The sequence below is a fragment of the Hippopotamus amphibius genome, chromosome 7 (genome assembly GCF_030028045.1).
Source record: "Hippopotamus amphibius kiboko isolate mHipAmp2 chromosome 7, mHipAmp2.hap2, whole genome shotgun sequence".
In the NCBI taxonomy this organism is placed as follows: domain Eukaryota; kingdom Metazoa; phylum Chordata; class Mammalia; order Artiodactyla; family Hippopotamidae; genus Hippopotamus; species Hippopotamus amphibius.
The window spans coordinates 76,992,408-77,018,759 of NC_080192.1; the positions used below are offsets into that span (position 1 = coordinate 76,992,408).

At 38.9% G+C, this 26,352-nt stretch overlaps 2 protein-coding genes across 5 annotated transcripts; one reads left to right on the forward strand and one right to left on the reverse strand.

Moving 5' to 3' along the window:
* Positions 1-509: 509 nt before the first annotated feature.
* On the reverse strand, positions 510-11,556 carry MITD1 (microtubule interacting and trafficking domain containing 1). 3 transcript variants are annotated; one of them, XM_057742526.1, is made up of 7 exons: positions 11,374-11,556; positions 4,575-4,676; positions 2,772-2,908; positions 2,596-2,682; positions 1,649-1,764; positions 840-900; positions 510-736 (listed from the first exon to the last, which is right to left on the reverse strand). In XM_057742526.1, the coding sequence occupies exons 1-7, from the start codon at positions 11,522-11,524 to the stop codon at positions 641-643; spliced, it is 750 nt and encodes a 249-aa protein (XP_057598509.1). In that variant the 5' UTR covers positions 11,525-11,556; the 3' UTR covers positions 510-640. The 3 variants fall into 3 exon arrangements, with proteins under 3 accessions (XP_057598509.1, XP_057598511.1, XP_057598510.1); XM_057742528.1 differs by having other exon boundaries at positions 11,231-11,510; XM_057742527.1 differs by lacking the exons at positions 510-736; positions 840-900 and adding an exon at positions 909-1,226.
* An 83-nt stretch (positions 11,557-11,639) lies between these two features.
* MRPL30 (mitochondrial ribosomal protein L30) lies at positions 11,640-22,746 on the forward strand. 2 transcript variants are annotated; one of them, XM_057742890.1, is made up of 6 exons: positions 11,640-11,761; positions 16,813-16,890; positions 18,540-18,620; positions 21,960-22,106; positions 22,338-22,411; positions 22,507-22,746. In XM_057742890.1, exons 2-6 carry the CDS (start codon positions 16,840-16,842, stop codon positions 22,637-22,639), a joined length of 486 nt encoding a protein of 161 aa, XP_057598873.1. In that variant the 5' UTR covers positions 11,640-11,761; positions 16,813-16,839; the 3' UTR covers positions 22,640-22,746. The 2 variants fall into 2 exon arrangements, with proteins under 2 accessions (XP_057598873.1, XP_057598874.1); XM_057742891.1 differs by lacking the exon at positions 16,813-16,890 and having other exon boundaries at positions 11,675-11,761.
* Positions 22,747-26,352: the final 3,606 nt, after the last annotated feature.

Consider the following 26,352-nt stretch of genomic DNA (forward strand, 5'->3'; position numbering starts at 1 on the left):
CAAACAGTCAACTGGCATCTCGATGGATGAGCTTACCCAGGACAGTTGATTCTAGGCTGCAAAGCTTTACAAATGTGCTGGCCAAGGTTGAACAAGCTGCAAAATGCATCTGGTATAACTAAATGTCTTGATTTGCCTTTTTGGAATTAGGTAACATTGGATAACTTAATGTAGGTAAATGTCTGCTAAAGACACATAATTGTAACAAAATTAACACTGGTTATTTTTTCTGTTTATTAGACCCACAGGCCCACCTGTCTCTTAAGAGTACTCTAACCCATGATTTTTCCTCCTGGACTCTACATTCCTAGGGGCAAGATTAAAGCAACCAGTTCATCTTCTTAATAGGTGCTCATTATGTGTTGATTCGCTCTTCAACAGCCAAATTAGAGAAAATCTGGTAAAATGTTTAAATTAATCATATGACTTGAAACACTATGACTCTACAGAGTATTGTGTTTATAAAAATATTTAGGATTGGTCACACAACTGAACAATGAATCCATAAATTAGTAGGAATGTAAAAGTTTATTGTTAAATTCATACATTATAGGAATGATCTGTCCAAAGTAAAAAAGAGAAAAAAAATCCAATATTCATTCAAAATAGAAATATATAATGTAAATTAGGCTACTACCCATCATATTTTTTGTGTGTGCTTATTATGAAAAATGTCCACTGTTGTTTCATGACATGGTCTTAAATCAAAATCACAATATCCAAGGGAAAAACGACTCTAAGAAGAGAAGAAAAGAGGTTTTTTTTAAACAAAAAGAACCAAAGCCATTTTGTTAAAATAAAAAGATTGCTACACAATCACGCATAAGACTACATCCTACCTGTGGTTTCTTAAAGTAATCAAGTCCCCTTCCAATCTTAATCATCCATCCATTGTTGAACCTATTGAAATTAGTGTATATAGTATCACATTCCAGACATTTAAGTCAGATGATGATCAAAGCTATAATGTATTAAGTGCCAGCTAAATTTCTCCCTAACAAACAAAATCACTTCCTCCAGTGGCAAGAGTCGAACTAAACCTGGGTTTACTTATGGGCTGTGTCTACAATAAAACAAAACATCCATCAGCTGATAAACAGTTTAACCATTCGATTAAACCTTCCTCTTGAATTTCATCTTGCTGATAAGAGCTTCCCTGTTCTGCTAACGTGTGGCTTCCAAGTGTACTCAGGCAGACTGTGGAGATGTTTCAGGGGTTCCCCTGCCTAGGGGTGGGGGACAAAAACAGGAGGAACCTGGGCAGGCATGACACAGCGTCCTGTCATCCCTACTAGAATATTTAATGGACCACGAGAAGCAAAACCACATTAAATATTAGTATCACTAGAAAAGGAAAGTATCCCAATGCCATAACACTCTATGCATAGTTGAACAGACAGAAATGTACTTCCTCTGCTCACATGATACAGAATATGTAAATTTTATTCCATTAGGAAATAGGAAACTCACATACAGGACAAAATGAGCCAGATTATTTTTTCCTTCAAAAGTGAAAAGATACTAAAATTGAGCTTTATTTAAATCTTTAATATTTAAATTGAATATTATATATAATTATATGTAACATGAGAAATAAAAATAAGTATTTTTCAACTGCATAAAAATTAAAATATTACTATACACTAACCTAATTTCTCGGTCGTGTATGGAAGAAGAGTATTCTAATTCCAACTGCACTCCATGATTCCTGAGTGACTCTTTTATTTCTTGCAGGCCACTACTTTGCTGCTCTTTCCCACTGCCCTGTTAATAGGAAAGATACAATTTTTGGCCTCAGTTATTAATATTTTAAATTATTCCTCAGCTATGCAATGTGTATCACAGGTGAATTAAAATGAAAAGATTCTATACTAGTTTCATTGTCCGTTATCGCAAAGAGGCAACCGAAGAAGATGAAGTAGTTTAAGAGCAACTATTTTTATCAAAATAATTGGTTTTTTTCCTAACATGAACATAACACAACTCTGTCCCATCTCCTAAGATGTATTTTATTACATTAGCATTCTGTGGCTTGGCAAATCTGTAAATATTTTTTATAATTTCTACAGATGCATGTTTTCTCATAGTAAATTTCTCAGCATGGCACAGGACTTGTTTACTAATAAACCGAAATAGCTTTAGTTTTTCTGTAAAAGGAAGTGAAAGTGAACAAACCTATATTCAATTAAAAATAAAATGTACTTTAATTGTTCTGTTTAGTTATTCAGATGGGGCTTCCTTCTTCTCAAATTAATCCTAGAAATATGAATTGTTTAGAAGCATTCCTATTTAAATCAAAATCAAGATGATAGAAATTGTCAATAATGCAGACAGCATGATTGCCTCATAGAATATCCAAGAAGCTGACAAACTATTTGAATAAGAGAGTTTAGCAAAGTGGCCAAATACAAGGTACGACATACTAAAATCAACAGCATTTTTCCCAAGGTGTTTTATGCCTGTTGTTAGATATTAAGTTCATTCCCAAGGAAACAGCTCTAGCTGACACATGATGTCCAGGTTGCCTCAAACTATACCCTGCAACTGAGTAAAGTTTATGATGTTAAGAGAGAGTAAATGCTTTCAGATACCTACTTCATCCAAAGAGGTGAGAAGATGAATAGTTTTTACTTTACAAGGTCTCTTAACCAGCATCTCACAAAATCGAAGGAAGTTATACAGCTGAAAGATATTAGGATGGGTTATTACCAACTCAATACTATTATTATTTAAATAATGTGTTTCATCATATTGGAGTACATTTCACCTACCTGATGAGTATGTCTGATGTAAGGATCTTCTATCCAAACTTCTGTAACTGTTTCATTCAAGTATTCTTGAAAAAGTGACTCATAACTGAAACCTGTTGCGTTCTCTTCTATTTTAATTTGCTTATGATATTTTCCAGCTACAAAACACAAGCTTCAATAATAAAACTAGTGACTACTTATTTTCTTTTTATACATACTGTGTTTATATCCAGTGATAAATCAGGATCAGATACAAGTTAATTTTTTTTAACTCCTGCACTCAGCAAACATTTTCAAATGCCTAATCTATGCCAGGCACATTGCAAGATGCTACACACACAAAGGCAAATAAGGCAAACCATTCTGTGAGGGATTTTTGCCTTCATGGAGGCCAGGCAAGTGGGAAAGTCCAGAGACTTCTTAGAACAGGTTCTTGAGCTAAATCCTATAGACCAGGCAGTTTATTCAAGAGAGAACCATATGTATAAAGGTATCTAATATTCCTGTCAGCATGAGTAGAACCACAAGCTATGATTCAGCAGCCATCTGGTCCTTCTCTTCAGATTTAAGTCTTTTTATGTCTTGCAACTGAATAGCTGAAGTGAGTATTAAATATATAAATGCAATATAATATGGAGTCTAGAAGTCTTTCTTAGAACTTGTAGAGAGTGTGCTAAGCAGAAATTTATAGTACTCCTTAATAACCCAAGCCAAAGACTAGTATGTCACAATGTCGGCAGGGTAGTTCCATTGTTTTTGTTCATTCAAAATGAATAATTATTGAATAAGTTATCAAAGATCTTTAGGGTTTTAAAACATATGACCCTTAGTGGTAGTTCCTAATTTATATGGTGGTTGCACTTTTAAACTTTGTTTGAAAACCAGTAATTTGGATTCTGTTCCTAATATTTCCAAAGCTAGAACGTTACCAACTGTGCATCAGTTTTCAAACCAAGCTAGCCACACAGGTTAATTTAATCCAGTGCATTTGAGCCACAACGCTGGCTACTGAATATATTTCATCTATGTTTTAGAAGGAAATTGCACTGTAGATTTCAATTTGGGGTGGAGGAAACAATTTTATTCCCATTCAACAGAAGAGCTCATTGCAGGTAGCCAGGGTTTGGGCTAGTACAGAATACCAGGAAGAGGTGGGGAGAGGGCTGGAGTAAAGAGCAGCTGAGGGCATTGGTTTTTTTAGGGCAGCAATTCCTCTGAATGTAGGAAGAGGCAGCTGTGCACTTCAGGTGGCAACAGCCATTTGTGTCTATATGTTTGTAAACTGGATGCTCATGAGTTGAGAATGAATTATAAACAGGGAACCATACCTCCTGCATCTCTAATTATTAGGAATTCCTAACTCCTGAAATGTTTTGCTTTGCGACAAAAATCTCAAAGAAGTCCCAGGAGTTTGTTGAGCTACTTTAATATTTTGGTCATTTTATAAAGGGAAACACAGATGAAATAGAGGATTTACATTCATTATTCCTCTGTAGTATTATTTAAACTGGAGTCCACACATAAGCTTCACGGGGATCTATGAATTCCTTAAAATGTCACGCAAAGTTCTGCAGTACATAGAGCTGTCCTCAGATTCTCAGGAGGGTATCTGACCCCCACCTTCCCCCCGCCAGGAAAAAAAACAAAAACAAAACAAAACAAAAAATATTAAGAACAGCTCGTGTACACTCAAGCAGAAATGCAGAGTAGACCTGCAAGCTCCCAGACCATGCAGAGCTCCAAAGGGCACAGCCAGAAAACAATGGGTGAAACAGGCTTTGTCACAATAGCTCATATACACACTCTCCAAAACAGCCTCTTTACCTTCTTTTTCTTGATCCAAGTATTTCTTTATGCTTTCTGCTCTATCCATGTAGTCAGAAATTCTTTTTCTGAGATTACATTTCTTTGTTTCATCTTTGGTGCCTACAAATTAAAAAATATACTCTCAAGTTGCAAGACAGGCTTCCTATTTGGAACAGGCAGTACTTCCTGTTCCCAAAGTTTTCCACAGATTTCCTGTCCTTTGGCATGGTACACCTTGGTCCTAAAATGCACAAATAACAGGCCCAAATTTAGCTTGATCATGTAGGCCCTTCGTTTTTTTCAGTAAGCATATGAGGCAGCTTTATTTTTAGGACTGGATACTCTGACACCATGTCTCACTGCTGAGACTTCAAATCTAGTGAGGAAACAAAGGTGGCTTATTACATGTCACTTACTCTGAGCACTGTTTTGTCCTAATTATCCATAAGTTTGAAATCTTAGCATAATCAAAAGATAGCAAACAATATCTATCTCTCTTTCTTCCACAAAACCAACTTCTACTCCAGACGTCCCCTTTATGATTTATGCTGAATCATTTTTCCAGCCACCCCAAAAATGGAAGGTATTTTTGAATAAACGTTATCAATAAAATCCTACTCCAAGCCCCATCCCCCAATCAGTCACCAAATCACTTCTGGTTCCTCCCTTCCTCCCTTTTAACATTGCTTTTATTTTCTATTATAATTTCATTCTTAAACTCTGTTTTTTAAAAATTAATTGATTAATTTATTTATTGGCTGCATTGGGTCTTCTTTGCTGCATGCAAGCTTTCTCTAGTTGTGGCGAGCTGGGGCTACTCTTGGGTGCTCGGGCTTCTCATTGCAGTGGCTTCTCTTGTTGCGGAACATGAGCTCTAGGTGTGTGGGCTTCAGTAGTTGCAGCATGCAGGCTCAGTAGTTGTGGGGTGCAGGCTCTAGATTCGTGGGCTTCAGAAGTTGTGGCACGTGGGCTCAATAGTTGTGGCTCACGAGCTCTAGAGCACAGGCTGAGTAGCTGTGGTACACGGGTTTAGTTGTGCTGTGGCATGTGGGATCTTCCTGGGCCAGGGATCAAACCCGGGTCTCCTGCATTGGCAGGTGGATTCTTAACCACTGTGCCAAAGGGAAGTCCCTTAAACTTTGTTTTTAAAAACGTTTTATTTTGAATGAATTTTATATTTATGGAAAAACTATAAAAATGGCACAGAATTCTATCACCCAGATTCCCCTAGTGTTAACATATCACACAACCATGGTACAACTATCAGAGTAAGTAAATTAACAAGTACACCACTATTAGCTCATTTACAAACCTTACATGTTTTCACCAATTTTCCCACTAAACAAAGTTTGTTTTCTGATCCAGGATCCCAGATACCATGTAGCTGTTATGTCTCTTTAGTCCCCTCCAATCTGGAATAGTTCCTTTAATGTGTCTCTGCCTTCTATGGCCTTGGCATTTAGGAAGAGTAAGTGGTTAGTTATTTTGTACAATGTCTCTCATTTGTGGCTGCTGATGTTTTCCCAAGATTAGACTGAGGTTATGCATTTTTTTTAGCAAGAAAATCACAGAAGTCATGCACCCTTCTCAGTGGGTACACAATGTCGATGTGTCCTGTGACTGGTGATGCTGACTTTGATCACTTGGTTAATGTGGAATTCACAGATTTCTCCAGTGGAAAATCACTATTTTCTCTTTTGTATGGAATTGCTATCTTGTGGGAAGATATCCTGTCTCTCTTCACTCTTCATCCGCTAATTTTAGCATCCGTTGAAGGTCTTTGCCTGCAACAATTATTACTGTGGTGTTTGCCAAATGGTGATTTTCTATTTCCATCATTCTTATTTAATTTATTAATTGGAAATTCACTCTAAAGAAAAGCTGTCCCTTCTCTCCCATCTACTTATTTATTCAACCGTTAATTTATATCAGTATGGACTCACGGTTATTTCTTTTATTCTATAGGTTGTAATCCAATACTATCACTATTTTCTTGCTCAAATTTTATCAGCGTTGGCTTTAGCTCCTTCAGGTTGCCTCCTGTGTCCTTTTGACATGCCCCATCATTTTTTGAGCACTTCCTTAATTTTGGTGCAAAATGTTTTTTTCCTGCCCTAACTCTGGAATCAACCATTTCTCCAAGAAGCCTTGGTTCTTTTTATTGGAGAATGGTATCAAGAAATCATATTCTGAGCGCTAAGTGTCCTCACTGATACTCGGGGAGTCTTATCACTACCTCTACACTCTATCGGTCAACTCAGATAGAAAGTACGTGGAGGCTTACTAACACAGACTTATATCTCTATTTCTGTGTCTGTCCATCTGTATCTATATTAAAAACCAGGAATTCATGCTGATAACTTTGATCCCACAGGGTTCATTCTAGCCTTCCTCCTTTCCTTATCTGCAACTCCTTTTATTATTCACAATATATTTACTAGCTTGCTCAAGCCTAGTATAGACATATAAAGTAGTTTCAGAATTCCTAACCTATATAGTTGTGAGAAAAAAATTTACCAACTAAAATAACAGAATGTTTGTATACTGTTCATTTTGTCTTTAACTTTACAGAATACAGCCAAAATACTATTTTCCAAAGATGTTTAGGTTACCTATTTTCTTCCCCCCTTCCTTATGTATGACAATTGAATAACTCAGAGAAGTTATTTATTCCCTCCTCATCCTGCTACCCCACTCCCCACTCCCATTTCCCCCTTCTTTCTACCTCTTTCCCACCCACTGCTCATTAGGTAATTACTTTCAGTAGTTTCGGGTTTTATCCTTCCAGTGTTTCCTATGAACAAATGAGCAGACACATGAATATCTTCTTATATCTTCGTTTTTACATGAAGGATACCATATTATAGCTACTCTTTGTCCTTTGCAGTTTTCACTAAACAATATAGCCTAGAAATCACCCCATACCACTTCACAAAGATGTTGCTCATCCCTCTTTGCAACAGTACAGTACCCCACTGTGTGGATACACCATGGTTTACTCTCCTACCCAGAGGCATTTAGGTTGTTTCCAACATTTTGTTGACATCCATATAATTACTGAAATCTTTCCCTTTCAAATTCTTCTACTGCCAAAATTAATACCATTTAGACCCCTACTTTCTCATGCCTATACTACAACAGCATAAGAAAATCCCAATATACCCATATATCATCCACAAATCTCTTATGAGGAATCCTGTGTTCCATCCTAAGGTGATAATGAGAACTCATACTCTTCCATTATGTTGATATATGTTCCTCTAAAGTCAAAAACTTGGAACTTTTTGTCAGGATTAAGCATTTTATGGACTCTTTACAAAGAGGCAGTATGAACAGTGGTTAACAGCAAGGCATCTGGAGTCAGGCCATTTTAGTTCAAAACTTGCTTTGCCACTTTTGGCTGAGTGACCTTGGCCAGTTATTAAACCTTTCTGCATTCTCATCTGTAACACGGAAAGAGTAACAGTACCTTAAAGAGTTGTAGAGATGATTAATTATGAAAGAGGCTGGCATGTAGGAAATAATGTTGTAATATCATTATCATCTACGTAATTTTTTTCGTACGCCGCCCTCTCAGTTTCCTTTAGAACCACATTTTATCTAATCATCTCTTTTCTTAACTCTGTTACTTTGCTACTGCCTATAAATATACTCTTTTATCCCTGTCCTCTACAAACATAGTACTCTGTTCTTAATCACCATCCTTGATCAGAGTTTGACACCACAGACCCATTCTTCAAACATGCCTTGGTTTTCCAGGCTTGAAATCATACAGCCATCTTCAATTCCCTTTGGAACCTCACTCCCACATCTTCATTTATTTATTTATTTTTTAAAGCTCTTTATTGGAATATAATTGCTTTACACTCTTGTACCAGTTTTTGAGCTACACCAAAGTGAATCAGCTGTATTTATACATATATCCCCATATCCTCTCCCACCCGCGACTCCCTCCCACCACTCCATCTTATCATGTGCCAGTGCCAGTAATTCAATGTCCACACTGTTCCCTCCCTTTCCTAATACTGGTGTCACCTCCCACCCTGCCCTGGTTCATTCAGGCCCTCATCACCTCTCATCTTGACGCCTGCAGGAGCTCCTTAATTGATCTGCTTGACTTCAGTCTCTTCAGGTTAATGTCTCTCCTGTATTCTTGCCATATTTACTCATTTATTCAAGAAATTTTTACTGAGAACTTACCACGTGCCAGGCATTGTTCTAAGCACTGGAAACACAGCAATTAATAAACAAACACAATCCTCCCCTATCATTCAAATGAGAGGAAACACAACAATAAAAATAAATTGGTAAACCATGTATGTTAGATTGTGATATGTGCTATCAAATAAAATAAAGCAAGGAAGAAGGATAAGGCAGTCCTGGGAGGGGGGTTGTAATTTTGCACTGGGGGTCAAGGAATGGCCTCACAAATAAGGGGATATTTGTGTAAAGGCCTGAGAGAGGAGAGGGAGTAGGTCATGCAAATATTTGGGAGAAAAGCATATTCCTAAAGAGAGCCAAGCCCTGAAATGCAACTTTAACTACATCCCTCCTTTGTAAAAACTTTAAATGGTTTCTCCTTGTCAGTGGAAGGAGTTAAAATCTCCTGGAGGTCAAGGCCATCCACAGGGTGCTCCAAGCCCCAGTCTACCTTTAAATTTTACTCCTCACTCTTCCCCTACAGACAAGTGCCAAACCAAACGGAACCATTTATTTGGTAAAACAGCACAGACAGACTTGGAACACTTTTAGCTGAATTTCTGAAATTCTACTTATCCTTCCAAAACCCCAATCAAAAGCCACCTCCACCTTTCCACCCCAAATGACCATTAACTGTTTAAATCCTCACTGCACTGTTCACATGGCTCCTGGCACTTCTTCCCTGTATTAGAGTTATTTTCATTTATGTCTTAACCTGCAAGATCATGTCACTGTCTTTCTAACCCCCACAGGATCAGTGGAGCACACAGGAGCAAAACGCCTGTGATTCTGCTGCTTCACAGTCCAACACTGTACACCATCTCTCTTTTTGAGAGTCAGTATAGCAGAGCCTTTAAAACCTTGGGTTTCGGGCTTCCTAGGTGGCGCAGTGGTTAAGAATCTGCCTGCCAATGCAGAGGACATGGGTTCGATCCCTGCTCCAGGAAGATCCCACATGCCACGGAGCAACTAAGCCCGTGTGCCCAAAAAAAAAAAATAAATAAATAAAAAAAAAATAAAACCTTGGGTTTCATTTGTGACTCTACCAACTGTGCCAGAACTGGAAAGCAAACTTTAGTTTTTATGCCGTAAAATGAGGATAACATCACCTCGCACTTCATAAGGCAACTGTAAGAATGAACTGATATCATGCTTTTAATGTGCTCTGCACACTGCCTGGCACTCAGCATTTACAAATGATAGTTACTATCATCACCACCACCCCCACCATCATCATCAGCATCAGATGGTCCCTGCATCATCAGCAGCAGCAGCAGCACCAAATGGTCCCTGCATTATCATCATCATCATCATCATCATCAAACGGTCCCTGCCCAAGGCAGAGTTTTACTGTTCTGAGAAAAGCACTGAACATTGCAGAGCAGCCTCTGCTACCTCAAAGCTTCTGAAACAAATCAGAAACGCTCAGGCTAAAAGGCACAGAGGGATTACAAAGGGAGATCAACACGATGATGGGTGATGCCTTAGAGGGCCAGGACAGGGAGGGTGGGAGGGAGTCACCGGTGGGAGGGGATATGGGGATATAGGTATAAATACAGCTAATTCACTTTGGTGTACCTCAAAAGCTGGTACAAGAGTGTAAAGCAATTATATTCCAATGAAGAGCTTAAAAAATAATAATAATTAAAAAAAAAAAAAAAGCTCAGAGGGGAGATCTTAGGCCAGACTGAGAGCTCCAGGGGGTGGGGAGCAGGGACTGGCCTTAAGTCCAGTAATTATTTAATACATAATTACTAGGTGTTTACTACGTCCCAGGGATTGTGCTGGGTGTTAAGGGTTATTTGGGTACCTCTCAAAATTGAATAACCATGAAACAGAAAATCTTGTCTCCTCTACAATCCTATACATTTCTCACACCGAATTTCAGTACACCCATTTCTCATTTAAAAAAAGAAAAGAAAAGAAAAAAAAACTTAATGAAGTGACTTCCCTGGTGGTCCAGTGGTTAAGACTCCGTGCTTCCAATGGCGGGAGTGCGGGTTCCATCCCTGGTCCGGGAACTAAGATCCCACATGCCGCGGGTCACAGGCAAACAAAAAACTTTTCATGAAAATGTTTAATGAGAAAAGTAAGGGAAAGGGTGTAATGAACACCCTTATTACCCATCACCCAGATTTAAAACTGTTAGCATTTTCCCATATTTGCTTCAACTTTCTCTTAAAGTAAAATCAAATTCAGATATCATGACAATTCTTCCCCAAACACTTCTTCAGGCTGCATCCCTAAAACTAAGAAAAATACCATACTGCCTAACAAAGTTAACAATTTTAATGCTACTTAGTCCATACTCAAGCTTTCTAAATTGATCCCAAAATGTCTGTTACAGTTCGTTCAAACCCAAGTCCTTTCAAGGCTTATCTACTTACATTTGGTTATGTCTCTTAAAATTCTAGAATAGTAACCCCTCCTTTATTGACATCAATCTATTAAAGGTATAAAGGAAACCAGTCCACCTGTCCTGTAGAATACCCCATCTTCTGTATTTCACTGCTTTCTCGCAGTGCACAGGAATCATTTTAACTCCCTCTCTCCAGCCCAGACACAGCGGGATGCAGCTTCTTTTCCTCCAGTCCTCCCTCGCCGGCTCACTGCTCACCTTTCAGAACCTGCAGGAGCAGGTCAATCCCCTCCTGGTAACACACTAGGGCCTGCGTGTACCGGGATTCGGACTCTAGTTCCAAGGCGCGCTTTATCACAGTGACTGCAGCTGTACTCCCAGCGTCCTGCCCCAAGCCAGACCTCGCCATAATTCCGGAGACTCCCTTCCGTCCCAATGCTGTGCGCCCCGGAGCGGTCACGTGACGCCAAATGCGCCTGCGCTCTCTTTTTTATCGTGTCTGAGTGGGCGTGTCTCGGCCGGAACTAAAGTGACCGGGTGTGTGCACTGTAACGGCCGGGTGTGAGTGTAGCACTCTAGGTCCCTTTATGCTCTGGTTCCGCTCAGTGGTTAACGTCAGGCTGAAAGACGGTGAGCAGTTGTGCTGGTGAGTGGGGAATGAGTGGCCGAAAGTATTGCATTTTTGCCTAGAGTACATATATGGGAACCCTATGCAGATACGGGTTGATTTTCTCTATTGGATTCTGGGCTTACGGGTCACAGTAACCTGAATGGGCCTGCTTCCACATGCTGTCCCCGTGGCTTCCGAAAAGCCCTTGGCCGGCCGGATCCCGTTTGCCAGTTGGAAGGGTCCCCGGACGCGGCCTGTGGAGCCCCGCCTCCTGGAGCTCCAGGGCAGAGCCGCCTCGGCTGGGCAGTCTGGCGGGGAAGGGAGTTCGGTGTGTTTCAGCGTTTTTTGTGCTTCTGCTTTATTCGTAATTTCATCTTTCCACTGGTGTCAGCCTAACTTAAATTTTTTGTTGACGGAGATGCAAAATTGCCTAATTTAAAAATTGCTGCATCTCAGAAGCCAAAACCTCCTGAGTTGGTAGTTAAAATATTTACCATTTTACCAAAAGTTCTGATTTTGCAACAGCGTTTTGATCGCTACCTACCCAGAGCTGCTTCTTCTGCGGTATTTGTTTCTTTGGGTTTTTGTTTGTTTTGTTTTGTTTTGTTTTGTTCCAAGAGGCACTTATGAGGCCTGCCTGGAAGGCATTAGGAGTTCAAAGAGACATTTCTTGCCTTCAGAGATGTCGGTTTATTGAAAGGGAAATCCTGTGTTCTGCATTTTCAGTAGCCACCTCCCCCCCCCCCCCCCCCGCCCTTACCTTTAAATAGATGCCTTGTCTCTTTAGAAAAGGGATTAGTTTTCTTTAAAGAACAGTTATGTGTATGGTCACTGTAAAAGAACAGCAGCAACAAACCTATCAGATATTACAGGGGGGAGAAAGGGAAAATCGCCTTGGTAGCCTCCCCTCCCTTCCCTAGGTATGCTAACGTTTCTCTGATAGCCTTCCAGAGTTTTTCTGTCTTTACACACACATTCACAGGCATCTCTCTCTCTCTTTCTCTCTTGTTTTAATGGAAATGGGATCATACTTCTCATACAGTGCATTTATTTTCCTGCTTTTGCATCTGTGCAAGAGTAAACTAGCTGTACAGTGACAGTATAATTGCTTCAAGGTCGAAGGGTCATGTACCTAATAGTTACAGATAACCTTTACTTTATTCAAACTTACGACTTTTGACTGTCACACCTTCTGACGTCTGTAAATGAAATTTCATTCATTCAGCAAAAATTAACTCAGTGCTGCTGCATGGCTGTGCTGCTTTAGGTAGATGCTTGGGATACATCTGTGAAGAGACAGAGCGAGCCTAAAACAAAACAAAATTTTAAAATCTTTGTCCTTGTGGAACTAACATGCTGTTGGGTGGGAACAGATAATAAAACACAAACCTAACAAATAATTAAATTATGTTAGAAAATGTTAAGTGCTATGGAAAGAAAATCAAGTAGACTAAGAGAGATTGGGAGTGCTGACAATTGTAGTGTGGGTCAAAATGTTAAATAATGGAATCACAGTAGACCTCATTGAGAAGATGAGATTTGAGCCAGAAATTGAAGGAAGTAAGGGAATTAACTATGTGGATATCAGGGGCATTCCAGGAGGGGGAACAGCCAGTCCAGGGAGTATGCCTGCCTGGCAAGTTTCAGGACCTGCAACAGGGGCCAGTGTGTGTAGCGATTGAGCAAGAGAGTTATTGGAGATGAAGTCCTCAAGGTGGGAGTTTAGGACTGGCTGTTGCTCTGATTGAAATGGAGAGACATTGGAGGTTTTTAGCCTTGTAATAAATAAACTTTTAATTTTAGAATAATTTTAGATTTACAGAAAAGTTGTGAAGATAGTATGGAGTTCTATATACCCCACACCACGTTTCCCCTTTTATTGACATTTTACATTAGTATGGTACATTTGTTATAATTGATGAACCAATATTGATACATTATTAACTAAAGGTCATACTTCATTCAGATTTTCTTAGTTGTTACCTGATGTCCTTTTACTGTTAGGGAAACCCATCCAAGGCACCACATGTTTAGCTGTCACGTGCTCCTCTTGACTATGACAGTTTCTCAGACTTTCCTTGGTTTTGATGACCGTGATAGTTTCGAGGCAGTCAGAGATCTGAGGAGATACTGGTCAAATATTTTGTACAGTGTTCTTCAACTGGAGTTTGATGTTTTTCTGTTAGCATGGTGTTGGGGGTTTTTGGAAGGAAGACATAGATGTGGTGGCATTCTCATTCCATCATATCAAGGATACATGCTATCACTTTAACTTTTATCATAGTTGATGTTAATCTTAATCACCTTGATGACATAGTGTTTGTTAGGTTTCTCTAGTGTAATATTATTTTGTCCCCTTTCTATACTGTACTCTGCTAGCAAGTCTTGAAGCATAGCCCATGCTTCAGGGTTGATAGCTTTACCTCTTTGAGAGGGGAGTATCTGCATAAATTATTTGCAATTCTTCTGTAAGAGAGATTTGTTTCTTCTCTCCCATTAATTAATTTATTCATCTGTTTGTATCAGTATGGACTCATGGTTAGTTTACGTTTTGGGTTGTAAGCCAATACTTTGTTGCTTATTTTGTTGTTCATATTATTTCAGCTGTGGCCACTGGGAGCTCGTTCAATTGACTTCTGGTCCCTTTGACATACCCCCATCATTCTGATTTTTTGAGTAGTCCCTTTCTAGCACTAGATGCTCCAGACTCATCTTTATATATTCCCTGCTACAGCGCTATAATCAGCCATTTCTCCAGGGGGTGCTGGTTCTTTTTATTAGAGAATGCTATTAGAAACAGCTCTGGGCACTGGGTGTGCTCATCACTAGTGGGATGCCAGTGCTTTTAGCTCCTCTCAGCTAAGAGCTAACCCATGTATGTATATGTATCTGTAGTAATTTCTATATCCATTATATCTATATTAAGCTAAACATGAGTTCCAACACTAATCCTGTGTCACTGGATCACATGGATCATTCTAGCCTTCCTCTCTGGCTTGTGTGTAACCTCCTACTCTAACAAGGAGAAACCTGGCTCATTGGAAGGTTTTGAGCAGAGGAGTTGACGTTATCTGATTTCAGATTTAATGAGATGATCGCTGCTGTGGAGCAAAAGACTTGGGGAAGTTAGAATAGAAGCAGGGAGGCCAGTTAGGAGGCTTTTGTTGGAATCTAAATGATAACAGAAAGATTTAACAAAGGGTGAAGCTAAATTAGTTGGGTTAGTACCCAACGCTTAACTTGGGAGGAAGAAATATGATAGAGAAAATAATTCAGCATTGTCTATTTGATTGGAGGGCTGGAGGATTAAGCATCTCTTCTAAAGAAGGCTTGATACAAAGGATCTAAACAACCAGCCAAGCAAACTGGATGATTTGAAGTAGAAATTGCAGTGCTGTACTGTAATGTTTGAGGTCTGAAGTCCAAATGGCAGTTATGAAATTCTGATGTACTTCTGAATGCTGAGTTGAGCGGACCATGGATCTAACGCATTAACTGATTCAGACATTCATCAACAAACACTGTGTGCACACTGTCCATCAGATAGTGTGCTAGATGCTAAGAATAGAAGATGAACAAGACAACATTCTTGCTTTCAGGGCACTAAGAATATAGCAGTTAACTCTTCTAAAACTGATACATAATTAATTTTGAGAGACTGGTTCAGTTGCTGAGAATTTTTCTGAAGTCAGGCCCTTTTAATGGGACATCTTGCGTTGATTCCCACAGCTTCATTGCTTTGTCCACATTACAGGAAAGATCTGCAGAGCTTGAGTGAGCCAGAATCTGGTGGACACCGAAATACAGCACTTGCCCTATTTTGGCATGTTAGGGTATTCTTATTATACCTTTGTAATAATTTAATGATTTTTAAAAATAACTTTATTTATTGGCTGCGTTGGATCTTTGTTGCTGCGTGCAGGCTTTCTCTAGTTGCAGCGAGTAGGGGCTACTCTTCTTTGTCGTTCGTGGGCTTCTCATTGCGGTGGCTTCTCTTCCTGCAGAGCACAGGCTCTAGGGGTTTGAGCTTCAGTAGTTGTGGCTTGCAGGCTGTAGCATGCAGGCTCAGTAGTTGTGGTGCACAGCTTTAGTTGCTTCATGGCATGTGGGATCTTCTTGGACGAGGGCTCGAGTCCGTGTTGCCTGTGTTGCATGTGGTTCCCAACCACTGTGCCACCAGGGAAGTCCAATTTAATGATTTCATAATAGTGAAAGCTACCATTTATTGAGAGCTTCCTTATGTGCCAAGTACTGTTTTAAGTGTTTTTAGAATAATTCATTTACAAGATAGGTATTTCTTTCTGTTCTTCGAGGAAAACGTTGAAATGTGCAAAGTAAGTAAGCTATCCAAAATATACATGTAGTTCATGAACTTAATCTTTCTGCATTCAGTTTAAGTCAGTGTAGTAGGTTATAATTGTTTTGTGTCTAAATAAACATGACTTTTAATTTATAAAAGCAATGCATGTTCATTAAGAATAGTTTAAAACTACAAATAAACAAAAAAGAACATTCTACTTTACTTAACAGAAGGCTGTTATGATTTTGTGAAAGTGCGCTGGACCAGGTATTAAGAGAATTGGGTTCCAGACCATATACTCTCTTGAAAGCCGGACGCCCTTGAGTAAATCATTGAACTCTCTGGGATTCATTTTCCTCATAAATAAAGTAAGAGGGTCATCAGTTCTAAATAGGAGTTGGGATTTCTTCAGTTTCTTCCAGCTCTTTAATTTTTTTGTGATTCTATGGCAAAGCATTCTTTATCTGCCCTCACTGTTGAAGATTTTTCAAATGATAGTAACCTCCATTGCTTATTTTTGTTGAATCAACCTAGGGTTTAACTCTTTGGTGAGAATAGAACATGGTTAATGTATAATTACTGCCTATGGTTTTCTTGAACTCTGAATAAAACATCTATTATAACTTAATTCTTGCCTTTAATGTATTAAAACAAGCAAGATTTTACAGTTAAACTTCATCCAGCTTTTCATTTTGTTTAGCTTTTTGTTACTACAGAAAGGTGGGGGGAGGTGCTATCCATTTCCAAGACATACGTGACCCACGGATCTGTTTTCTACTTCTCACAGCGTGTAAGGAAAACAGTCACCATTTTCATGGCAGGGATTTTGCGCTCAATAGTTCAGAGGCCCCCAGGCAGACTACAAGTAAGTGTTACTTTTCAAGAATTACCTTTTCTTTTTTTTCTATTCCTTAAGAACTTTTTCTCTCTTTTCTAATTAACAAAACATATAGGCAAGTTAAAATTTTAAGTTTATATATATATATTTATGTATTTTTTTAATGTTGAGGGTTAATTTTATTTGTGGGTTAAATTTATTTATTATCTGCCATTTTATCCCTAAAGATTTGAGATCACAAAAGACCTTTTCCTGGAGAATATGCTGGTAAAAAATGGCTAGTGTTGATTCCCCTTCGTCCATCTTAATCGTTTGAAAGTTTTAGATTTTTTTTTCCCTTCAATTATGAAAAGAGTCCATTTTCAATTATAGGAAATTAGGAAAATGTAGAAAAACAGAAAGAAGAGAAACAAGTTCCCAGAGACCATTAATGTTTGTACTTTCATGTATTTCCTTCCAATCTTTTCTTTTAAAAATTGCAGTGGTGCAGCCTAATCTATTCATGAGAGTCAGAGTGTAGATAGGACCCACTGCTGCTGCCTTAAGATAATAATCACGTCAGGTGCTTTACACACTTAACCTTAACCTCAGATTAATCCTGGGTGGTCAGTATTACTTGCTTTTTAATAGCTGAGGAAGCAGACCCTCTGAGAGGATAAGTTTCTTGTATGTCACGGCTGGTAAGTGCAGAGCAGGATTAGCGGCCCAGTGTTCCTGGTGTGTAGAGCCCGTGTCCATCACTGCTCCCTGCCACCCCTTTCCCTCCTGCTTATTCTCCCATTGTTTATGCCATCTCTGCAGGGCATGGAGGGAATGCTTACTGCCCACCCAGAGGAGTTTCCTGGGATAAAGGATTGGCAGTGAATCCTTTTTCTTCAGCAGCCTAAGAGAAGCACGACTGGAACGTTGTAGAAAGGGAACGAGAGGAGCCAGGAGTTTATGGCATTGTTGGGACTAGAAAGAAAACTGGAAACTCATTTGGCTTTCTTTTACACTGTATTGTTGAAGGTGAATTATTATGTGTTGTCTAGAGCAGGGGTCCCCAACCCCCGGGCCATGGACCGGTACCAGTCCACGACCTTTTAGGAACGGGCCACACAGCAGGAGGTGAGAGGCGGCTGAGCGAGTGAAGCTTCATCTGCTGCTCCCCATCGCTCATATTACTGCCTGAACCATCCCCTGGTCCATGGAAAAATTGTCTTCCATGAAACCAGTCCCTGGTGCCAAAAAAGTGGGGACTGCTGGTCTAGAGAACATAAACAAACTACAACCTACAAGTGAAATTCAGCCCAGCACCTATTTTTGTAAAAGTGTGATTGGAACATAGCCACACCAGTTTGTTTACTTATTGTTGAGGGCTGCTTTTACCTTGCAGTGCCAGAGGTGAGACTTGGCTATGGAAACTATGTAGCCCCAGAGCTGGAAATATTTACCGTCTGGTCCTTTACAGAAAAATATTGCCTACTGCTAGTCTAGAAGTTTATGTTTAATGTACTTTTTCTTTGTAATATGTTAGTGGTAGGATGAGATGTATTCATTCAGCTAGGGGGCTGAGATAAATGTTTAATAATTACAGGTTAGGTAATAACAGATTTTGTCACCTAAAAATTGGTAGGTAATGATTTCTGCACTAGAAAAAGAGTTCTAAAAAACAAATGTTTTATGTCATATTTTAGATGGTGACAAAAGGTGTGGAGCCTCTTATTTGTACAGATTGGATTCGTCACAAATTTACGAAGTCAAGAATTCCAGAGGAAGTAAGAACAAGGTTTTGTTTTTCTGTTACTATTTTTTAAAAACATGTTATGTTTTGAAAGGTACCGATTTTTGTAATATTGAAAACTTTCACGTTAAAGTACTTGTGGGTATAGGTAGAAGTGTAGAGTTTAAAACATAGTAGGATTTATGTGGGAGGGATAAATTGGAAGATTGGGGTTGACATATACACAGTACTATGTATAAAATAGACAGCTAATAAGAACCTACTATATAGCACAGGGAACTCAGCTTAGTACTCTGTAATGGCCTATATGGGAAAAGAATCTAAAAAAAGTGGATACATGTATCGATATATGTATAACTGATTCACTTTGCTGTATACCTGAAACTAACATAACATTGTAAATCACATATACTCCAATAAAAATTTAAAAAATAAAAAACATAGTAGGATTTATGTAAATTATTATTAAAAAGATGTGCCACTAGCTTTTTAAGTAGTGGGTGTCTATCATCTCAGAATCTGTTTATTTCTGCGTATGGCTTTTTCCCTTGATATTTTGTGTTTTCATATCACCATTGTCCTGAGAAAACAGTGTGTCTTCCTCCTGCTCAGACTGTCTTTGTGGTTCTTGGTTTTCACTTTCTGTATCAACCACATTTTCTCCAATTTTTTTGTATTGTGGTAAAATACATGCAACATAAACTTTAACCACGTTTAAGTGTACAGTTGAGTGGTATTAAGTGCTTTCATATTGTTGTGTGACCATCATGGCCATCCATCTCCAGAACGCTTCATCTTGCAAAATGGAATTCTATTCCCATTAAACAGTAACTCCTCACACGTTCTTCCTAGTCCCTGACAACCACCATTCTCCACTGATATTTTTTTTCCACTGATTTTTTTAAAAAGCTAAAATAGTATTACCATTGACTATTTTGATACCTTTAATATGCTTGATGTTCTTTTATCAGAAATCTCTTTTTTTTCAAGTCATGGTCCACAACTGTGTTGTCTTATATCTTTTTATGTTTCTTAGACTGTAAACTTCTGGAAGAAAGGGATATATACAAATATTAGCATTCGTTTAAAATGTGAGGGCAGTGATAAAATCACCGTAGTGCACGTGAAAACTTTTGAACTTCATAGAAATGCCTCTGAGATGTGCATATCTAGCCCTCTGCCTATCTTCTGAACTTACTCCTGTATTCTCCTGTAGTTTCTAGACCTTGCTGCTTAGATAACCCATAGATATTTCAAGTTATCAAAAGTTAAACTCATTGTCTTACTTCCCCTCCAAACAACCAAACTAAAAGAGGGTGCTTGTCCTGCTTTAGTGATGTCAGTTAATGCTACCATCTTCTCCCTGATTTCCCAGACTAGAAATCTCTGAGTCAATCTCAACCCTGTCTTCTCCCTCACCCACCACAAATCTATCTTTTTTACTGCCCAGAGTCCCCAAATCAGTCCTTTTGTGTTATAGCTGCTATATTTCAGACTCATAAACCATGGGTCTAAGTGCTTCCTGAGTTTCCGTGTATCAGTCTCCACCTCCGGTTCATTTGAAAGAGTTTTCTTTCTGAATCTATTTTTGAAATGTCATTTTGCTTCAAACCTCCAATACCCTTATATCCATTCTGGAAACTTCTAAAGACTCAGCATAGTGGAGCTTAGTTTAACTTCTCCCCCTGCATTGCTTTTCCTGTTTATTTCTACCTTAGTCACATAGAACCACTTACTTTTCCTGAGTATTTCATGCTTTTCACACCATTTCTTTATATCTTCTCTCCTTTTCTTTGGCGCACCTATGCCATCCTCTGCCTGCCACCGTTCTTCTCACCCTACGTCTCTTCAGAATCTCTAGAAAAATACCCTTCATCCCACCCACCTGGAAACAACTACCGCCAACACCCTTCACATACTTTTCTGTTAAATATTTTTAAAGATGTGCATCATCTTGGCTATAGTGCTTTTCTGGCTGCTTTCATCATTTAGCAATGGAATGTGAACCCTCTGTGGATAAGTTAATGATTGAATAATATCCTTTTTGATTAAAGTACCATCCTTTTTTTTTTTTTTTTTTTGGCCTTCCTCGGTCTGATTCCCCGGAGGCATGACTCTTAACCTAATGTTTTTGAGATCGTATACATGTAAGGGGGTGTGCGTGTGTGTGTGTAATTGTTAGAATCATATTTAGAATTTAAGATCATATTCTTAGAATCAGTATTTATAGAATATTTCATATACACACACTCATGGTATAGATGAAACAAATACAAGATCCTTCTACACAGTGGTGTGGAAATTTGGGTTTTTGTTTAAGAATATATTATAATCATCCTTCAATGTTAGTACTTACAAAGATAGTAAACCTCATTTGTTTTAATGGCAGCATTATATCCAGTAGGATACATCATAATTTACTTGCATCATATCTTATTTAGTTACATCATTATTAGTTTTATTTAGAATATATGCATCATAATGTATTTAGCTATTCTCTTGAGGAATGTGGATGTGGCCTTTAAAATTTTCAGTATGGACTTCCTAGGTGGCGCAGTGGGTAAGAATCCACCTGCCAATGCAGGGGACACGGGTTCGATCCCTGCCCCAGAAAGATACCACATGCCACAGAGCAGCTAAGCATGTGCGCCACAACTATTGAGCCTGCGCTCTAGAGCCCATGAGCCACAACTACTGAAGCCCACATGCCTGGAGCCCGTGCTCCGCAACAAGAGAGGCCACCTCAATGAGAAGCCTGCGCACCACAAGGAAGAGTAGCCTGCGCACCACAAGGAAGAGTAGCCCCCGCTCGCCGCAACTAGAGAAAGCCCATGTGCAGCAACAGAGACCCAACACAGCCAATTAAATAAATAAATAAATGAAAGAATAAATTTATAAAAAAAAAAATTTTTTCAGTATTACAAATAGTGTTATACATGCATCCTTATTCAGCGATGCAGCCCATTACGTACTCTTTGTAATACTCGTGTTATTGTCATTGTAAGTTTATGTTTGTCCCCGTATTTGATTGGGGAAGGGGATGCAGCCCAAGGCCCAGCTCATATAGTGAAATATATTCTCCTGGCATTTGAACTCTTTAGTGTTATCTGGTTGCTCCTGCTTTCCTCTTAATAAAAACAAAACAAACCCTCACCCGTGTGATATTTTTCTTAGAGTGTGAAATTCTTAGACTCCATCTATCTGAGTAATCGGACTGGTAGAAATGTTCAGTTTGAGGGTGAGGATTATAGAGCAATTAGAGATGAAGTCATTATGTAGTTGTTTGAAGTATTTTTAAGGAAAAAAACAATAAAGGAGGTACATAGAAGCTGTGTAAGTTGAAAATTTACCATTTATAACTCTTCCTTTCTAGGTTTTTCAGGCTTCACTTGAAGATCATGAAAAATATGGTGGGGACCCAGAGCAACCTCATAAACTGCATATTGTTACCAGAATAAAAAGCACAAAAAGACGTCCATATTGGGAGAAAGATACAATAAAGATGCTTGGGTTACAAAAAGTATGTGACTATTTTAGTCTCTTTAGTATTGTTTAAATTTGCTTTAAATTTTCCACTTTTAAAGCTTTAAGGTATATATTTAATATTTCTTTTGTTTAAATGTATTATTTCGTGTAATATATTTGGAAGTTCGATTTAGACAGAATGAGCCTTCACCTTGACCTTTTCTTGAAATGTGGGGCCATCTGGGCTTTTGAAATTGATCCATAACATTGTTTCCTTTGTTTATAGGCACACACTCCTCAAGTTCACAAGAACATCCCTTCAGTGAATGCAAAACTGAAAGTGGTTAAACATTTGATAAGGTTTGTTGTTTGTTGTTCCAGTAGTTTCTTAAAACATGTTATCTACATGTGTTAACTAAACATTATAACTCTAAAAGCATTCTCTCATGTCACAGAATCAAGCCCCTAAAGCTGCCACAAGGTCTCCCAACAGAGGAGAACATGTCCAACACGTGCCTCAAGAGCACTGGAGAGCTGGTGGTGGGGTGGCTTCAGAACCCCACAGACCAGGAAGCGAAGAAGTCCTGATTGCCTCACAGCTGCAGAGTAAAAAGTGCAAGTCATTTCTATTTAAAGGGTGAGAAAGTGTTCTCATTAAAATATGTTTTAAATTCTAGTCATTTTCACTGGCTAAACATGGTGTAATTCTTCTTGGAGGCTTGGAGGTTTTAGTGCTATTAATTGGTTTAATTCTCTCTCCTCTTCCCCCAGTAGTTTCACTGGAAAAGGGGTAAGAATGGCAGTGTTTGAACCCATGGGTTCAGATGTCACCTTAGCAATCGTTAACTTTTTTTAAAATTTTTATTTATTTATTTATTTATTGGTTGCGTTGGGTCTTGAATGCTGTGCCCAGACTCCCTAGTTGCAGCGAATGGGGGCTACTCTTCGTTGTGGTGTGCAGGCTCCTCATTGCAGTGGCTTCTCTTGTTGCAGAGCATGCTAGGCATGTGGGCTTCAGTAGTTGCAGCACACAGGCTCAATAGTTGTGGCTCATGGGCTCTAGAGCGCAGGTCAATAGTTGTGGTGCATGGGCTTAGGTGCTCTGAGGCATGTGGAATCTTCCTGGAGCAGGGATCAAACCCGTGTGCCCTCCATTGGTAGGCAGATTCTTAACCACTGTGCCACCTAGGAAGTTCCGTTGTTAACTTTTTTTAAAAATTGTTTTCTCTTTTAATTGAATTCAACACATTCTATGAGTGGCCCTTTGAGTAAAGAGTGTGTTACGTGTTGGAGAAATCCAGAGCTGATCACAGTCCCTGCCCTAAAGGAACGTAGTCTGTTCTGCTGGAGAACAGAGATTCAGCCAGAAGCATTAGACACTGGGTGCAGCTGGACTGGCTGCTCTGTGCTGTGGTGTCTATAAATACATATGTGGACTTGACTTCATTTTATCCTTAAATTTAATACCCAAAATAGTATCTAGTTTCTATAATTACAAATCTCATTTGGCCTAAACTTTACTGATATTCCTTGAATTCCTAGAAACCTCTGTCAACAGTTGAGGTTGCTATTTAAAAGAAGAAAGAGAAGGGAAGGATCCTTTAGGGAAATTTGTTTTCTTCCCATTTTTCTATTTCAGATACCGGGGGGGTGGGGGGTGTAGCAGAAGTAAGAATTTTAGGAGAGGTTCAATACTGAGAAATTCCTTGGCAGCTGATTAATGATGCTGAGGACTCAGAATTCTAGTTATTCTTTATTTTCTCTCATAAAATCTGGCTCAGGCAGCAGTAACATTGGCACATTCACTGCTTGTGGTCCCAGCGTCTGTTCTGTCATAGAGTTTGGGCGTCAAGCAAAAGTGCTGCCTGAAGTGAAGACATATCATTAATAAGCTTCAAGGCAATCACAGTTTCAGTTCCACAATTATTGAATATCTGGTACATGTACGGCCTGGAGAGAACATAAAGCAGAAGGACACTGACTTCAAAGGGCCAGGTCTAACTGGAGAGTCCTGTATGCCCCAACAGAAGCTGTCCTTGCTGGAGGTGGGTCGAGGCCAGCTGTGTAAATATTGATAAAAGTGACCCTTGCTGATGTTTTGCCATCTCTTTTACTGAGCTAATGTTAATGTTGTTTAAAACAAGGAGAAGACCATTGGTTAATTTTACCCAGAGTCTAATAAAGTTTGAATAAGTGAGTTTAATTTCAGCTGCCCCTGACTAGAGGAAAATATCTAAATGTTAAGTTGGATATTTAGAAATGAAATTGCCTAGAAGAGCAAAAGCCTGTAGGGAGATGAGCATAGGCTAGAGTGTTCGCTTTCTGTTGTCACGTAGCGTATACCACAGTCTCAGCCGCTTAAAACCACACGTGCTGATCACCCCCACTGTGGGTCAGGAACCTGGGCACAGCTTAGCTCCCTAGTCTGCTTAGGGTCTTACAAGGCTGCAAAAAAGGCATCAGCCAAGGCTGGCTTCTCATCAGAACCTTGACAGCGCAGGTATCTGCTTCCAAGCTCTTCCAGATTGTTGGTAGGATTCATTTCCCATGGTTATAAAATTGAGGACAAGTTGCTTCTTCAAAACCAGCATTGGAGTGAGAGACTCTAGCAAGATGGATGCTGCAGTCTTAGATTAATCACGTAAATGCAGTGGCCTAGATTCTGTCTCCTTTGTTGCATTCCATTGGTTGGAAGCAAGTCTCAGGTCCAGCCCACACTCATGGAAGAGGGGAGTTCCGCAAAGGTATGACCACCAGGGGCCGAAATTGGCTGGGGCAATGGAGGGGGGAGGTTCTCCATGAAGATGACCTGCCAAGCCCAGGGATTCCCCCAGAATGGTACTCCTTTGCCTCCCATCATTTCAAACCTTATAAGGACTTCTTCTGTCCTATCTTTGTGTGTCTGAGAGTTGCTTTATTTCAGAACATTTGTCTGGCCATTCCTTGGTGACCATTGGCCTTTGGTCAGGCTCAGGGGAGACAGAGTTACCCAAGTACTATCTTTAAGGGCCATTCCAGTTCTCAGGGTCTTCTCAATCTAAATGGTGTCTCCTTCAGGCCAAACACCTGTTTTCATCATCTTTTCTCATTACAGTACTAACTAGTATGCTTATCATTCTAACTGTCACAGTTTCACCAAGGACAGTTTGGAATTGCACTGGCCATTTTAGGGAGCTTTTTGACATGAACAGGATTGTGTGTTTGAGAGGTACCTTAGAACAAAAAAAAGAACAAAAAGTGAGGAAACCTCTATGAGGACATTATTTGTCTTGTTTTTCTGTAAAAAAAAAAATGACCATTTTATTTAATATAGGTGGTATCCTCTCCTTCCTTTCTATACTTTGAGGATGGTACTGGCTTTTTGATCACTCAGCTTGATAAAAGTATCAGGGGTCCAAGTTACTGTCTAAACCATCTGTCACTCTCTTTTTATGTATATATGTCAAAATCTGTTTTATACATTTAAACTTTTCTCAACTTTAAGACCTTAGGTAAATAATTAAGACTGGAAGTCTAGTTTCTAAGTAAGAAACAGATACAAAACAGTCACCAAATACAGTTTTTACCCTTATTTCTTAGAATGGCAATCCATTAACAAATGATGAAATGCCTTTGAATAATATTACTTACGCTTACTTTTCTCTCAGAATTATTCAGATGGGTAAAATGAGTGCTTATGGAGAAAAAAATAGCTAAACAATTCTTCATTTTCTGTTCTCTAATTTTCTTTATTGTCTGGAGAAAAGAAAAAGAGCTGATCACTTTGGTTGAAGATAATATAAGCAGGTAATTATACCAAGTACAGTAATTACAGAGAAATACAAATGTATATAACACAATGGATATGATTTTCTGCTTATTAAGATGGTAAACTTAGTGATATGTACATTTTTTCTTTAATATACTGATAAATTATGTTTTAAATCTATAGGCATAAGCTTTAAATGTGTTAAATATATATGCATGTGCCTAAATACACGCATATAAAGGTATGTTAATAAATTACTGCAATCTGTGCATGAATAATGTAAAATAAAAGTAAAGATAGAATTTGGGTAAACTAAGGTATTTTTCATCAAATTATTTCCCATTTTTAGGTACTTATCACATATCTTGTCTTCTATTAACAGCTATTCCTGATTTTGCTTTCCCAAAATCATACCTAAATTCAAAATAATAAAATTGTTAGGATGTATTTTATGTCTACACGATCTGTGGGTTTTCTAGTGACCATCAGAGAACATAAATAAAGGTTTGCTGTTAACCACATAAAAGTAAGGGCAGTAGGAATGATTAGATTT

Coding starts and splice junctions, on each gene's coding strand:
- MRPL30 (XM_057742890.1), top strand. CDS start 16,840: ATGGCAGGGATTTTGCGCTCAATAGTTCAGAGGCCCCCAGGCAGACTA. Junction 18,621..21,959: donor AGTCAAGAATTCCAGAGGAA/GTAAGAACAAGG, acceptor CTTCCTTTCTAG/GTTTTTCAGGCTTCACTTGA. Junction 22,107..22,337: donor AGATGCTTGGGTTACAAAAA/GTATGTGACTAT, acceptor CTTTGTTTATAG/GCACACACTCCTCAAGTTCA.
- MITD1 (XM_057742526.1), bottom strand. CDS start 11,524: ATGGCGAGGTCTGGCTTGGGGCAGGACGCTGGGAGTACAGCTGCAGTC. Junction 4,677..11,373: donor GCTCCTGCAGGTTCTGAAAG/GTGAGCAGTGAG, acceptor TTTAATTTGTAG/GCACCAAAGATGAAACAAAG. Junction 2,909..4,574: donor CTTGGATCAAGAAAAAGAAG/GTAAAGAGGCTG, acceptor TGTGTTTTGTAG/CTGGAAAATATCATAAGCAA.